Genomic DNA, 16,744 nt, shown 5'->3' with positions numbered 1-16,744 from the left:
GATGTTCAGCAAAGACTAATATAATAGTTTTTCTTCTTTATATAACGTTGTAAGGTAATCAGTGAGTCTGTCTTTTCATCTTTTTTTATACACACTATGTAGAGAGCTGAATTAATTCACTACAGCTCTCTCGTTTGGCTGAGCTTTGCAGTCTGATCATTTATCTTCATTAGCCTGGATGTTCTTTCCCCATATTCCAATTTAAAGCTAATGTTTTAGGGGCATATTGCAATGTAAATTCAGTTCGTCAAAGATGCAGACGAAAAAAAATATGTATATGCATCATCTGTCCCGACTTGCATATGTTTACTGTGATAAACAGGCTTCGTCTGAGCAGACATGGTAGATTAACATCAGCGCACACAGCCCAGAGCAGCATCTCTCTCTGTGCTGCCTCTCTGCAGCAGAAAAACGCATGGTGAAAATGTGATGCTGTAGGACCATGTGGGCTGCCATGCACAGACGCTAGAGGAGGAGCTTGGATGCTGACAAGTATGCTCTGATTGGCTCTTAATGACATCATTGATAAGGAGACTGTGTTGCTCCCTTATTCTCCCTCCCTCACTCTTACACATAGGCTGAAGTTAACAAGGCTGCTTGCATCTCATAACTTTTTATAGTGAAGATACTGCAGACTTGTTTAAATGAACCACTGCATAAAAGAAGAGGGCAACAGACTGCACAGTCATGGTTTTACAGCATGCTCTTTCCTTTTATGTCTCCTCAGTGAACTAAAGACACTGAGGACACAGGTCTGTGGCTGTGATCCACTAAAAAAGGAACCATACTGCAAAGCAAATTTTACAATACACACAACTGCAGCATCTCTGTACATAGCCAAACACTGAAAGCTATAACCAAACCTTTGATAAAAAAAGTACTGCTGATCAATTGTAACTTAATCGCTAGTGTGATATAAGTGTAAAACATAGTGAAAGTCTCTGTTCATCACAGATAAAAATCTTTTTTATAAAAGAAACAATCATTCATCACACAACATATTCTCACTTTACCTGTTGAATACAGACTTGAGAATGATGGTCATGCCATCAGATAGAGCTCAAGCTAGCTTGAAGCTATCAGAAAACTCAAAGATTGTTTAGTGCCAGTAAAGAAATTGAAGTTAGAGATTTATATTGGAAACAGCTGAAATGTGAAGCAAAATACAGCAGGAAGCAGCTCACACTAAGTGTGAGGAAAAGTTTTTTTCCTTAATATTCACAGTATTACGCTTTCTCTGCATACATGTCTCACATATTGTGCAGCTTTGACAAAAAGTTAAGTCACAAAAATGGATTGGTTGTGTATAAATGTATTCAGAACTAAAAACACTCTCTTCCTTCAGGAGGCAGAGAGTGTCCTAAAAGACAGCCCAAAACTTTACCGTTGAAGGAGTTAAGTTGGATGCATTGAATGAAAAAACTTTCATTTAGTTATGATTCAGTATGTGTGTTGACAGTGGACTGATGGACAACATTAAAATGTTCCATGTTTATGAGATGCTGTGTCTACAGGTGTGTATCGTGTACAGTTGTACAGTTGTACATGTAAGCTTCTGACCTTAAATTTAAGTTTCGAAATATTTGATAACACATGATGTTTATCTATAATCTAACTCAGTCTGGAAGAAAAGGGAGGTGGGAATGCTTTAGAGAACTATTTTCATTGAAACCAAACTTTTACTGATCCCTAAGGAAAAAAAGAAACTTTTAAAACAAATCACATCAAGCACCATGAGCCAAGCTCCCTCTCCAGTCTAAGGGCCATATTAATACTAGACAATAAATAGAGTCAGTGTGTGTGTGTGTGTGTGTGTGTGTGTGTGTGTGTGTGTGTGTGTGTGTGTGTGTGTGTGTGTGTGTGTGTGTGTGTGTGTGTGTGTGTGTGTGTGTGTGTGTTGGTCAGTTTTGTTTCAAAGAGAGCAAACAGGTGGCTGGACAATTCCAGCATCTAAGTAAAACTTACTCTTACCTACCCATGATGCAGAGGGCCAAGAAGGATCATATCTCCACTTTCCAAGTGACTCGAGGCTTTGGCTCTGAATGTGTATTCTGGAAAAGCAAACTGCACATTTTTGTAATCCTTCAAGTGTCTCCACGAGTTTTAGATTTCCAAGTGTGCCTAAAATGCATCCCGTCTGGCACGCTGCTGCTGCTGAGGTTTAAATCCTGCAGAGATGAGTCTTCACCTACTCCAAACGAAAAAACTGCACAGTCTCCTAATCCTCCTACGCGTCTCCAAAGCTGCTTGATAGGTGACTCGGTACATCTTCCATGTGATTTCCACATATTTGTATTTCCTCCACCTCCCGCAGGAGGAAACGCTCTGCTGTGTAATCTGGTGTTAAAATCCATCTTAAAGACGGATCCTGGAGAAATCGAGAGAGGATAGGAAGAAGTCAAGTTAGAACTCATTGCAAAAAAAAAAATGTTACAACAAATAAAATAAAATAAATTCAGAAACACACTTTTTTTTTAATAAATAACGACTACAGACTCTGGGTTAGATTTGGAAGACTTAAAGTGTAAAAGTTGCACTGACTCGGAAAACTGAATGAAAAAAGTGGGAAAACAATAATTTCTTGAAAAAAGTCATTTTACAAAAAGCAAAACTTGATTTGTTTCTCATTTAAAACAAACTAAAAAAGTTTAAATAGCTTTCTTTGTTGTCTAAAAAGTTCCAGGGTAGGGCTACTGTACAATGGAATGCAGCAAATTCAAACAAGTTGTTTGGCCACACCTTCACATGATAAAAAAAAGTTTGTTAAAATCGTGCAAACTAATTTATTTCTCATCAAGGACGCCATAAAACGACAGAAGTTCCATAATAAACGGCAAGTTAATAATTTTAAATCTCAGAAAGACCCGGTGGGTTTTTAAGGAACCAAGGAAAATGGGAGATAAAAGCTTTTCAACACTTGGGGAAGAACTAGATATAAAACAATTTTCTCCCCCACAATATCATTTAAAGATCTCCAAAAAGTTGCTTCCTTCTGGATTTGCGCTCCTTTCTGCTGCTTTTCTTTGTATGGACTGAGAACAAAGGAGCCTTTACTGTAACAAAGAAGCTGCAGCGACTTATACCTGTTGCTCTGTCTCAAATAAACTACAACAAGTTTCTGAGAGATTTTCCGAACGGAACTATTTTTAAATATTTATGTTCTCCTTTAAGCATTATTTCTTATTCGTGCAACAAGTTTAATTCTGTTTCACTTTTGTTTCTTGAGACTTTACACCTGATTGCATTGTTCTGAATCCCCACAGAGCGCTGGCAACTTCGCCAAGATCGCGAACAACGCTGTCAGCAAACTACTACACGAGGAGGAAACTATTTACAAACTGTTGCTAAGTAATAACTGGAATATTTTTGTCTTTTTTGCAGCGTGCGTAAAAGCTCCTTTCTCCGCAAACTTCTGACAGACAGTTGCTTTGTCCAGTGCGCCGCAACATCCCCATGAGACAAAGATCCGGCAGCAACACAAACTCCATCTCACCTCTACAAAAAGCTATCCATCAAGAATTTCAAAGTATGACCTGCTTATTATTGCTGAGCGTTTCGAAGATGCGTGCCAGAGCATCCCCTGAAGTTCTCTCCTCAAAGCGCCCCGCATCAGACAAAGGAAAAGGGGACCGCTCCTCTCGCGCTCTCTCTCTCCTCGCTGCCTGTGTTTTTCTATGTCTCTCTCCCTCTCTCTTCTGCTTTGTGCTCAAGTTTGAGCGCTGACGCACCAACTACAGCAGCAACTTTTCACTGGAAACAAATTCGACAATCGCAGCGGGGGTGCAAGCAAAACAAGACAGGAGACAACTCACCTGTGGGTGCTGTGCTGTGCGCGCGTCGCCGTGCGTCGTGGTAAAAAGTTTGAGAGGGCACATCTAGCTTTGTGTTGTGGAGTCCCCCTTTGTCTACACGTGTGATAGATGGATGGGGCTCCTTTTGGCCGCGCCTAGTTCATTTCGCTCTCCAAAGAGTCCCGCCCTCTCAAAGTCAAACAACTATGCACACAACAGTATGAACGGGCAGCAACATATGTCTGATTACTGACAAGAAGCATACTGATTGATTGTTCACGATTTAAATCATTCATGTGCTTATTCATTTATATATTTCTTTGTTTAGCTCACAAACTTAACTTTCACATTCTGTTTCATTAGTACTCTATCAGCAATTAACAAATCAACAGATTCATAACTTACTGTTCATTTTTTGTCTTTTTTAAATTTTCTTTATTTTCATTTGTTTACCAGCTTCTTTGTTTGCAACCCGCCACATCCTGCAGGTTTTCATCTCACCAAACAGCCTCTCTCTCACTGCCTCTTATCCCAGTAGCAACTAATTGTTACACTTAAATCTGTCACACAAAACATTCTTTGTTTCACCATTTTTTTTTCTCCTCTTCTCATTTTGCTTAATGTGTCTGTGCAGACCAGCTGACAAAAAAACTTTCCTGGATGCAGCGCCTGGAGACAACCATTGTGTCTGGACAGCGGCAGCAGCAGCAGCAGCAGGGGAACAAAGGAGGAGACAAAAGAGAAAAGGTCTCATTGTTTGTGATGCACAGAGGGGCAAGTAAATAAAAATATTGACAAAGAGAAGCACTGCTTGTGCAAGTTAAATACAATAGTTAGGGAAAGGCATGCAGGCCTGAGAGGTTTATAAAACCTGACTCATCTCAGAAATCCTTGTTTTATTCAGTTTAATTGCATCCAACAGGCGGATTCGGAGACTAAACAGTGTCTTTATTACTTGATTGTGCTCCCTTTATACACAACAAGATCCACAGTTTGCAGCTACATAGAACGATGCAGTTTCCAACTACACGGGTACTTCATCTGAGTTTTAAACATTTTAGCCATTTATTTATACTGGCTTCTAATTGAAGATGTAAACATCCTGAAATGTGGATCAGTTGAGGTCAAATGGTAGAAATCTCCAAGTGTTTTCCTGTGAATGTGTCACAGAGTGCAGTTGGACAGATGGTTACCACTTTATCAGTGTTCATTTTATGAAAAGCATGGTGTCTATGTGCTTCATCATCAGTTGTGTTGTACAAGATCTATGAATCAAACAAGGCAGGAAAGGAACTACTGTTGCTGTTGGAGTCAGTAGTGGCAGCGGTGGTGCTTCGCATGTGTGTGTATCTGTATGTGCGTGTGTGTGGTGGTGGGGGGGGGGGGGGGGGTAGAAGGGGTGGCAGGGAGTCAGGGAGCAAAGTGGAGTCGACAAGAGGGACAAGCAGAGGCAGAGAGAAAGTCATAACAATGCATGATATATCTGTGTCCCACTGCCAGTTTTTAATACACCTCTTTGTCCTGGCTGTAATGTTTCATGCCCCAGAGAAAAAGTCAAGTGAAGCAGTTACACAACAGACATGCAAGAAAATGCTTTGAATAGCAGTCATTCAAATCACACACACATACAAGTTCACAAGCAGAGAAAATGCAGTTTGTGTGGCCTGTGCTTCATCACATGCTCCTAAGATACAGATATGTATTCCTAACAGACAGATGGAAAAACATAAACTTGTCTGCTCTTCAGTGTTTGTGGTGTTCCTCTTTGCTTCACTGCAAGCCTACAGGATCATCACAGATGCACAGACAGTGCAAGTCGGGTCAAGACTAGAAAACTAAAGATAACACACTACCACCACCATGTCCTCTTTTCACATGCCAGACAGAAAGAAGTAAATAATGAAGAAGGAATGCCACTGCTCATAAAGAGAAACTTGTGCAGATAGCAAACAGCAAAAACACATTGAGGTTAAGATGAGGAAAGAAATACAGGAAGAAGTTTTAAAAAATGCATAAAACACTGAGAGAAAGGAGAAATAGCCATATCACAGCCCATCCCCTCTGGACTAAGCATGGACCAGTTACATATACAGACCAGCAGAGATGGAGATACACTCGCACAACTCTCACCCCCTCCCTCCAGCAGAGCTCTTATCCTCCCTGCTGTGGTTTTACTGGGCCACTGACTCCAGCAGTCAGCCTGCTCCACTCCTGCTGAGGAGTCAGCTGAGCCAGCCATGAGACTGCACACTGAACAGGCTACGTACAGCTTAGAGGAGCTTAACACGCACATACAGAAGTGCTGGAGCTGTTGGGAAATTTGCAAGATTATAACCAACACTGGAGATATTATCCCCCTGCATGATACATATTTATCATCATAGTGTTAAAGAATAAAATATCATAGACTGTGTGTTACAGACTGCATATATGGCTGCCAGCTGAAAAGAAAAGGGTGTTTAAATGTAGCACAGAATCAGCAGCCAATTAGGTTGTGAGAAATGCATATATCTGCATACTGGTGTGCTGCGAGGGTTTCGCCACAGAAGCTTCATAAAATCAGCTGGAGATTAATGCACTCGTCCAAACACACGGTAGTTTCTCTACAACTGCAGAAAGGTAGCAGTGCTCACTTTTGCATACAGCTGTGGAATTTACTGAAAAAAAAACATGTGTCTCTTCAGCTTTGTCTATTCTTTTATCATCACATAACTGTGAATCAGCAAAGGGCTTATCCCTCTATTTAACTCTGTGTATGCTAAATAATGTAAACCTGCTTTCTGCATTACATAATTAAGAAATACATACTAAACATCTAGCTGCTTACCTTCTAATTACATGCAGGTAATTAGAGTAATTTCATATGCACAGGAGTGCTAATTTAAATTACACTGAAGAGGCATTTAGTTCCATACTGGGTGTAGCTGATACACAAAATATTAATAAACTGCCTGAAATAACTTGCAACATACATTACATATGAAAGACTGAGCGTATAACTGCTACTTTCATTTAATTAAATATCCATAACACCATAGGATGACTGTGCACTGTAATGACAGTTTCACATTAAGTAGAGCAGTGTAATGCAGCATAGTTGGGAACATAAGAACAGAACTGAAGTGTCAGTCTGAGATAGCAAAATACACCGCAGGTTATTTGAGGAATGCTGAAGTTTCAAAATAAAAGACTTTTATTGTGAAGGATATTTTATTTTTTCATAGTTGGTTTTCTACTGAAGACCTCAATAGACACCAGGGAACGGCCATTAAAATAAGATGTATTTGTTGATCCATGAGGCAGACACAGAGTTCCTGGTCTTACTGCAGGGACACCCTGCATGTCATGTGGTCTAATTTAATGCATACTATTTCAACCACATGCACGCACATGCACACACAAACACACATGGCCGCACACACTGTAGACAGACAGACATGCTTGTCAGCTACGCTGGAGGGCCCTTGGCTGACTGCTGCTAAAGCAGCCCTTCCCCCACAATAAGGGCCTGTCTGGGAGAGGGGGAAGGGAAATCATGACTGTCTGAACACCAGACAGGCAGCATACAGCACAACAGGCAAGAGCAGAATAATATAAAACAGAATAAGAGAGCAGTTTGCCTGGGATGAAGCTATGCAAGATTCAGCTTTTGATAAATGCAGATTCTTCAAGAAACAGCCTCTATTACAGCTATCCCTCATCATCCAGCCAATTAAGGTGACCCCTGCATACGTGTAGCTTTTATTAATGATGTAAATTTGCTGCATTTTATTCTGTAGCAGGAATGAATTTTGAGCAATTAGACCAACCTAAGAAGCCAACATAATTGGCTACTCAGGAAGCACATTAGTAAAGAAACAGGGCTGTTAGTCATGTAATGCTGGACTGTTCACCTCCATCACTTCGTGGTCTGCGTAATATGACGTCTACACCTGTGTTATATACTTACATGACAATGGTAGCCCCCCTGCTGTGAAATTACATCTGGTCAGCATAGGTGAGCTTTTTATGTTGGATTACAGGCTTCACATGACTATATGGAAATTGACTACATGGTGGGGGGTGTCAAAGGGTGCAGGCAATGCACTTTTATTTTATCAGCATAATGCTCTTCACTGCATCATCCTCTGAACAAGGATGAAGCCCTCATACAGTCATGCTATGTTTATATAGCTTATGTTTGAAAGGGTTTTGTGTGTTGAGATAATTTGGATAGTTTGTGCAGTGTTCAGTGTCCAAACCAACAGATAACCTTTAATGCAGGTTAATTAACAGGATAAAGATAATCAGTCTGTTTACTTTTAAATGGCATTAACCTGTTTGCTGATGACACGCAGCATCAAACTGGTTTTATGTAATGCATAATACATTTGCTTTCTAACCCTTAAAGGCCACAAATGAATGTTTTATGACTTTTTAAACAGATACATTAAGCTTTTCATGTGGTTCCATCCTGATGTGTAAAAGTGCACCACACCATAAAGAGGCCCATCTATAGAAGCTGTGTAAATGTTGCCATTTCTACACTATGTCATGTCATGTGGGCATTAAATCATCAGTGTGGGGCATCCAGGTCCCAGAGCAACACTCCCTCTGCTAAGACACATTTGGAATGCATGATGTAGACTTAAGCCTTATGGGGCTTAACATGAAAAAATATGTGTCACTATAGGGTTAAAATAATCTTATTGATTTTTTTCTGTCTGAGTCCATATAAATGCATCTATTTCTGGGCCCCACTGTGGAGTTGTATAAGCTTCCCAAAGGCTTTACAGAATAGAGTCCATCTCAAGTCTATAGAGAGTGAATCTGCTGTAAGAGTCTTACACAGTCAGACCTGCCTATTGGACTGGAAATGGGTAACCAAAAAAAGTGTCTTTTCTGGCTCAGTGACAAGCTTTTCAAAAGCTTTTTTTATCAAATCTGAGGCTTTTTTTTAATTAAAAGTTGAAGACAATGTTGTGTGGAATAAAAATCAAGTCTCAAAGTAGATGTGTAAACATGGATTTCTTGCTGAGTACGCGTAAGCAGAGCAATATACATTGACTTAGAGAGCAACCTGTTAATTGTAGCTTTATGAGTGAATAATGTAGTTTTAATGAGTTTGTTTAATTTATCTGCATTTGGATTTCATGCATATCTTTGTGAAAGCAACAGCGAAGGCTAATGATGATAAATGCACAAAAGAGATAAACATTATGTAATAAAAAGTTAAGAAATGAAGAGGAGAGTTTCAGAGTTTCAGTTCCAGCTGATATTTATTTCCTTCCTTGAAAAAGTCTGTACACAAGTTTATATCAACAATCTGACAGGCAGTGAATGGACACAATTTAGCTGGCATGAGTTTCACCCCCCCTTCTCTGAGTCTCAAACAAAGGGGGGCTCCTTTGTTTATGGCATGATTAAAGACAATAAAAATGATAATTCTACACAGCATATTGCACAGGATGGATGAAAAATAAAGTCAATATATTTAAAAATGCTTTCATATATATATAAAAAAAGAGTCCTGAACTGACCACCTTAAATGTAAGTAAGGATGTGTAAAAGATAGCAGTTCTAGACAGTGCCTGTCCTCAATAGCAACAACATACATAAACACACAATCTTTTTGCTTTATGATACAGTCAAATATACAAAGATCGAGTTCACGTTTTATCGTTTTTCCTCATTTTTTCATTTTTTCTGAAAAACACAACAGCTAGTAACCTGAATCTGAAATACAAATGCTATTCACCATGCCATAAAGATACTAAAACAATTATTAGCTAATAGTTAGCCACAAGTAGAAAAGATTATATATTCAAATACAATGAGAAACGCAGTACAAGTAGGTGTTGCGGAACTCAAATCAGAAATTTGAATATGCTTGATGTTATCATCCTTGTTGTTTACTTGCTGTATTGTTAGCCTGTTCAATCCAGTGGTTGATTGGCAAATTTGACATCAGTTAATGAAAACATCAAGAAATAAGTCAAATTTAAAGCTACAATCTCCTCAGTTGTTGTCATAGGCAAGATGTCTGAAGGGAAATGAAAATGCAGGTGGCTGCTTGAAACAGTGATGCTGTTAAACCCACATGGTCCACAGGAAGAGCCGTAGAAATAATGCATTCCTGTGTCTTTAAGGAGCCTGCAGACTGGCACTGTAAACGTAGAAGGTAGGCTGATACAAAGACTGGTGTTGCTTTCAAGTGCTGTCGGAAAATCGTAATTGCATCCTTATAACCCTGTGGTTAAGCATCTCTTGCCTACACTTATAAATCAGGGTGTTCAGGGATTGGACACCAAAGAAGTCCCTTCAGTCTTTGCTGGTTTAAGTCAAACAAAGTAAGCCAAATTAGTGTTTAAACACAATTTACATCCCTGATTCATATTTTCTTCTCTGCTCAGGCTCTCCAGTAAAATAGGTTGATGCCTTTAATTTCTTAAACTAAGTAATAGGCACCACAGTGATACAAGGTCTGTTTTGCTGGCTGTCCTTACAAAAGCATTTGAACAGTCTTTAAAAAAAAATCATGAGTACGAGTTTTTCATGAGCACTTGAAGGCAGCATAAAAACCAGCCTGCCTGGGTACTAAAAATTAGGAAATCCCATACAGCTGTATTTGTAGGCTACACACACCGATTGTTGACTCCCCCATTTTCTATATAGATTTGTACAAAAATACACTGAGAAAATAATCAAACTGTTTCCTCTCTTTTAAGTGTCCAAAAGTGTGTACATTTAAATATAAAATGAAATCAAAAGTTGTGTTTTAAAAACTCTAGCCCTTCGCCTGAGAAGGAAATGTGACAGACACAGACATACTGACAAACAACCGTGTATGAAAAGAAAACAGGACTAGATCATGTATACAAGAAATAAAAAAAATGATCAAGTCAAAAATGCTTGGCCCAGTATAAATACCAACAACATCCCATATAAAATGGCATCTGGATACATGTACAAAACAAAAGCTCAGAGGATGAAAAAACATCGGTGAGGATTTCTCTATAGCTATCATCTGAAATTAAAGACTTTTGGTCCTGAATCGAAGAGAACACGTGTATAAAGTTCAGCACAGATTTGAAGTTGCGTTTGAGTCCTGAAGTTTGAAAAATTACAACAGCTGGTGATTATTTCAATGTCCTTTTTTAAAAAGAGAAGAACCGAAAGCGAGCGCCACCTATCCATTTAAATAACCCTAATACTAGTTTTAAACTGCTTGACAGTCTCACAGAAAATCTCAGCACAAGATAGGAACAAAGTATGCTATCATGCGTAACATGTTTTTTGCTTTTGAGAAAATATTCGACTTTTAAAAAACATCAACCCACCTCGGTTTCATTAAAAATCCCTCTCGGTGACACACCACATTAAAAAAATGTCGCACGACAGTCCTATTTCTGTACCTTTTCAGTGGTGAAGTTCACTTGGCGATTGGTAAAAAGTTGTGAAATGTCCCTTTTTTAAATCAGCAACAACATTGATTAAGTGAACGGCGGACCGCGTAACGTGCAAATCAATCACAGTTAAGTTTTTCAGTTCAAAAACAGTTCAGGACTGAGTATTTGTTTCTGTCAGGAAACAGTCTCCTTTTCTCTCCCTCTCATGTTTGCACTCCCTCCAACCAAAGTCCCTCAGTCCACACATCCGAAGAAAAGTACAAAAAGCAAGTTACTCGCTTTAAAGTTAGGCTTTCCAACGATTTGCAGCTCTTGCCTCAAAGGACGAGAGGGGTCAGGGGCTAGTTTCAGTGGGATTTTACTAGTCTGGTGCGGTAAAACACAAACTATTGCACCCACTGGCGCTTACAAGGAACTCCTTTCTGTTTGTGGTCATATTTTTGCTACCTGTCGCCTGTTTCGCTTGGCTCAGTACGTGAACACCAGGTTTGAGATGGTGGACTCCAGCCAGTCCCCGGATATCATCTCGCTGACTTCGGGCGTGCAGTAGTCTGGGAACTCGAAGTGCGATCCCCCGGACCCGGACTCAAAGTTTAAATCCAAGTCTCTGTCCAGCACCGAGGAGCCGAAGCTCCCCAGCGACATGCTATCAAAGCTGGGGCTCGGGTTGATGTCGAGCAAGTCGTCCTCGAACTCCTCATCCTCCGAGGAAGAGGAGGAGGAGGAGTGCGACGAGGCAGAGGAGTGTGAGCCGGAGGGAGTAGGGGAAGAAGCCCGCCGACTGCTGTATGTGTGCCCGCCGTGTCGCTCCGAAGACCCGCCCAGGCTGCCGCTGCTGCCGGGGGAGGCTGCCCCCTCCTCCCTGCCGCTGGCCGCGTCCTCATACAGGCTGAGCGGGTCGCTGGAGTCCGCCGAGCTGCTGAGGGTCGGGCTGGCGGGAACTACAACGGAGGACGGGGGGCTGACGCTCAGGCTAGCCCCGCTGTTCCCGAACACGTACACCCGCCTTGGCTTCTTGCCTTCCGGTATCTGCTTGGCTGCAGAGGCGACTGATTTGGACTTGTAGAGAGAGTTGTGATGGTGCTCTGACGGGTGCTCAGAGGCAAACGGTGATGCTTTGGTGCTACTGCTGCTGCTCCCGAAAAGTGATTTGTGGGGTCTGCTGCTGCTGGGTGATTTGGAGCCACTCTTCCTCGAAGATGAGGATGACTTGGTGCTGGTGTTGTTGGAGCTACTGTTGAGTTTCTCTGCCTTGTCTCCGCTGCTGCCGGGCTTGGAGGCGCTTGATTTTACCTTCTTCCTCGGCCGGTACTTGTAGTCAGGATAGTCCGCCATGTGCTTGAGCCTGAGCCGCTCCGCCTCTCTGATGAAGGGGATCTTATCGCTGTCTCTGAGCAGCTTCCACCGCTTCCCCAGCCGCTTGGAGATCTCAGCATTGTGCATGTCCGGAGACTGCTCCATGATCTTCCTCCTCTCTATCTGAGACCACACCATGAACGCATTCATAGGTCTCTTGATGTGGCCGCTTGGAGTTTTACACCATGCCGGGTTTTCTCCCAGTTTGTCCCCGGCTGTGGAGGAAGCCGTGGAGCCCGGAGAAAGAGGCGAGGCGGCCGTGTCCAGGTCCATGCACGCCCCGGAGTCGGAGCTTGAATCCCCGGCAAAAAAGGACAGCGCCTCGGCTGTGCTCTCTGTGTGGCTCATTTTCTGCACCATGCTGCCTGGTTTTACACACAGAGGGAGAGCGGTGTGCTTGCTCTTGCTCTCTCCCTCTCTGCTTGGTCCTCTGATTCACTTTAAAGCAGACTCAGCTCTTTTTTCTCCTCACTTTGAGCTGAGTAAAAAGCGCAAGAGATAATTCACTCCTGAGATGTGAAGTAAACTCAGTAACAGTTCAGTCCAGTGCAGCCTTAAAAAGGCTGGATGTGTGGAAAAAAAACGTTAATTTCCAGTATCTGGAGGTGTTGAAACAGCACAGACAGTACAGCCTACTCTCCACTGAGCACTCTGTTATCTGTCTCTCTGAGTCTCTTCCTTCTGTGTTATAAAATCAATTCAGCCGTGTGCTGACTGAACATAGTCTATGCAGCTGCAGAGCGCAGACTGAGTGCCACACTATGCACTCGGGCTCTTACAAAGGGCTCCCAAGTACAGTGTGAAAGGTAAGTGCTTTTCTCTGCATCAGCTCTGTCCCCTCTCCTAGAAACAAAAGCCATGCATGCTGGGAAAGGTAAGTAAAAAAAGAAACCTAGAGCGAGTTACACTGTCCGCCTTCCATCTGCAAGTCTGCAGTCGAGTTTCAAGCAGCCCTCCAGTCCCGGCCCCCCTTGCTTGCATTTATCCCTTCCCAGATACAACGGCGATAAAAATCCACCAATCAGACGCTGTCGCTACGCTGCTTCTGTGCCAAACTCACGCCCCTTGTTGCTGATTGGCCAAAAATGGAATCTAATAATAATCAGCGTGTGCAATGAGGAGCCTCGTGTCTGACCTCATTCCAGAATACAACAAGAAACTTCAATTTTTTTTAAAGAGACACTGGCTTATGTTATGGAACCCCCGTTTCTACTCACTTACCACCAGTCCATGTGTATACCATTAACATATAGCTATAGGAAGGTAAGTATACTTTACCATATGGAAACTTTGACAGAGTACAGTGTGTACCCATTTTGCCTAGCAAGTTCTGAATAAAAGAAAAATAAAAGAAAATACGCCTCTTCATCAAAACTTGTTTTCCCCACTTGTACATGTTATCTAAAAGGTGTGCACCTGTTATAGAAAACATATGAGGACAGAACACCTGCGAGTGCAATGAAGGTGAGGTAGTAACATACCACCTATTGCTTTCAATGTATCCTAGATGTGGTGGACAATAAACATCCACAACTTGAAGCAAATGTGTTTTTCTGACATCTCGGTATAATTTTAAGAGACCCCTCATACAGGAATATAACTTCTTTTATATTAAAAAAATCGTCTTTTCTCTACTTGTTTTCATCATTACTTGTGAACTTGTTCATTTGCCTACTGGTGATCAGTGACCGAGGTCATGTATCACGGACACGTCGTTAACTAGGAGCACGCTCAACTGTTGAGTCTTTCTCACACAGCGCTTCCCCAACAGGAAAATGTCTCTTGGACACATCATGATCGTTAAGCTGGTGTGAGAAAAGATTTCAAGCCAAGCTGTATATGCTCTGCTCTCTCTCTCTCTCTCTCTCTCTCTCTCTCTCTCTCTCTCTCTCTCTCTCTCTCTCTCTCTCTCCCTCTCCCTCTCCCTCTCTCTGAGGCGGGGTTGGGCGGTCTTTTGTCACATAACACACATCGTACCAACCGCTCTCCAGCACACCAGACAGAGAAAAGCGAGGGAGGCAAAGAAGCAGGCGGCGGTGTGTGCAAACCGCCTGCGCGTACACACAGACACACACACACACGTTCACACACCTCTATACTGACATCGAGTGCAGTTTTCCGTTGAGTGTCACAAACAAGACGAAACTGAATCGTAAAAAAGTGAATGGCACTAAGGTTTTTACGCTCATGTCCATGCCACGTTTGTTGAAAATTAGCCGTATTTATTTTATTGTTACCATAAAAAACAGAAGCAGCTTTAAAAGCTATGAGCTCAGTCATTACTATCTATCGAAACACTATTTTGATGTTGGCCTTGACGCAACTACATAGCCTACAAAATACTTTTATTATTTCTGTAATATTATTTACACTAATTCTGAAGTTGTTTTTTTTATGTTTTCTGTTTCAGTAACAATAACACACCCAGAGTCGACAGTCATCGTTACCAGGTTCTGTCTCCCTCCTCCGAAAAAATAGAATAAAAAAAAAAAAAAAGCAAAGCAGCCTTCTCCCATTTAAAATCTGTAGCATTGTCAAAATGTGACAGCATGTTTGAGAAGGTCTAAGCAGACATACGCTCTGATGGTGTGGGACTTCAGCGTGGTGTCTTATCATCGCTAGATGGCGTCGCAGAGCCGGAAAGCAATCAGCCCGGCTGTGTTGTAGAGAATTTAGGCAGGGTCAGAGCGAGCATACAGAACAGATACCAGGGGTGAATTACATAATGCCGCGGTGCGACAGAGAGGCATCCAAGCGATGCTGTGATGCAGAATGCTTGTGTGTTTGTTACGTGAGTGAATGTGAGAGAGAGTGCGTGCGTAAAGGTAAGGTATGAACGCCACTTCTGTCCTACAGAACAAGCAGCAAGAGGAAAATCAGGAAATAAAGGCATTTTTGTGGGTGGTAGAAATAATCTGTTTAAAATATGTAGCCTCTAATAATGTCAGCATCAAGGGGAGCACGTTTCAGCTCGTGCAAGTTCCGTATAAATAAGAAATGAAAGTGGTCCTGTAATAGAGTGAAGTGTGTGTGTGTAAGAGAAGGAGAGACGGTCAGATGCTCTGTATCTAAACGAAAGGAGAGTCAGAGGTGACTCGATCACCGTTGGGAAATTAGTATGAAAGTATCGTCACAACCTTACTGGATACATTTCACTGGGTACAATTATATTCAATATGGCCTCATATCTGCAGTGCATCCAAGTAAAGCAACGGGTAATTGGGCTCCAATTTGTGTGTTCATGGAGCAGAACTGCAATGGAAATAAGAATGTTAACTCATAAAGTTGCAGTGCTACTCAATGCCACTTCAATAAGAAACGGCAGAGAAATGCTGTTGGAAAAAATATGTACAGAAGTGGTTACATGAAACAGGACTTCTCTTTTAATCTTTCTTTTGAAAGTTTAACATTTAGAATAAAAATGCATTAAGAGGTCAGGCTCAAACAAATGTCCAGAGTGATCACTTCTTTTTTCTCTCTAAGTGCACCTGGAGTGACAGACGGTGTCTGTCTTCTTAAGCCCACACCTTATTCACTACCTTGAGCAGGTGTCCTCTATTCTACTCTACTGCTTCAACCCTTTTCCACAATCCAAAGTTAAATAAGACCTTTCACCTAGTTTTAGGCCATAGTTAACTTGAATACGCACGTCTTTTTTTCTTGGCAGCCCACACTTTTCTGTCTCTCTTTCTCCCTATCTCTCTGCATTAGTATGCCTCACACACACGAACACGCACACGCACACACATGACCTGAAAGGATAAGTAGTGCATTCAAACTTTCCTCTCGCTTTCTCTGTCTCTCTCTTTTACTGCCATTGTTCCAGTGAGGTGCAGCTGCCACGCGAGTTGGAGTGGGTCGCGTGCCAACCCTAATCTCAACAGGTGTTCTTTTGGGTGGCTCTGGCTCAGCCCCCTTCTCCTTCTCATTGTCTGTCCTCACTCTCTCTTTCTTTCTACAACTCTCACCCTCTCAACCCATTCCCCACCCCCCTACTTCACTTTCATAACTACTTCTTGTGCTCCCTTGCTCTTGAATTCAAGTTTGCTTCATTAAAATGGCCATAATTAGGTTTAATTTTCCCTGAAACTCATTTTAAACAGTTAACGTTAGAAGCAAATGTGAGAAAATAATGCTCAAATCAAGTATGCAGAAGTTTGGCTGTTCTAACCACAGCTTAAAAAAATAAAGAATAAGGAGATTCAGTCA

The 16,744-nt window shown here is 41.7% G+C and overlaps 1 protein-coding gene across 1 annotated transcript; it reads right to left on the bottom strand.

Moving 5' to 3' along the window:
* Positions 1 to 9,049: 9,049 nt before the first annotated feature.
* Positions 9,050 to 13,498, bottom strand: sox4b (SRY-box transcription factor 4b). Its single transcript, XM_074683532.1, has one exon. It carries the CDS (start codon positions 12,893 to 12,895, stop codon positions 11,648 to 11,650), a length of 1,248 nt encoding a protein of 415 aa, XP_074539633.1. The 5' UTR covers positions 12,896 to 13,498; the 3' UTR covers positions 9,050 to 11,647.
* Between the last annotated feature and the right edge of the window lie 3,246 nt (positions 13,499 to 16,744).

Source organism: Halichoeres trimaculatus, unplaced genomic scaffold (assembly GCF_033239565.1).
Source record: "Halichoeres trimaculatus isolate MK-OKI-2021-1 unplaced genomic scaffold, fHalTri1.1 fHalTri1_scaffold_12, whole genome shotgun sequence".
NCBI classification, from domain to species: domain Eukaryota; kingdom Metazoa; phylum Chordata; class Actinopteri; order Labriformes; family Labridae; genus Halichoeres; species Halichoeres trimaculatus.
This window is presented reverse-complemented; position numbering and strand designations above follow the sequence as displayed.

Excerpts from the sequence above, each read along its gene's own strand:
- sox4b (XM_074683532.1), bottom strand. The coding sequence starts at position 12,895 with ATGGTGCAGAAAATGAGCCACACAGAGAGCACAGCCGAGGCGCTGTCC.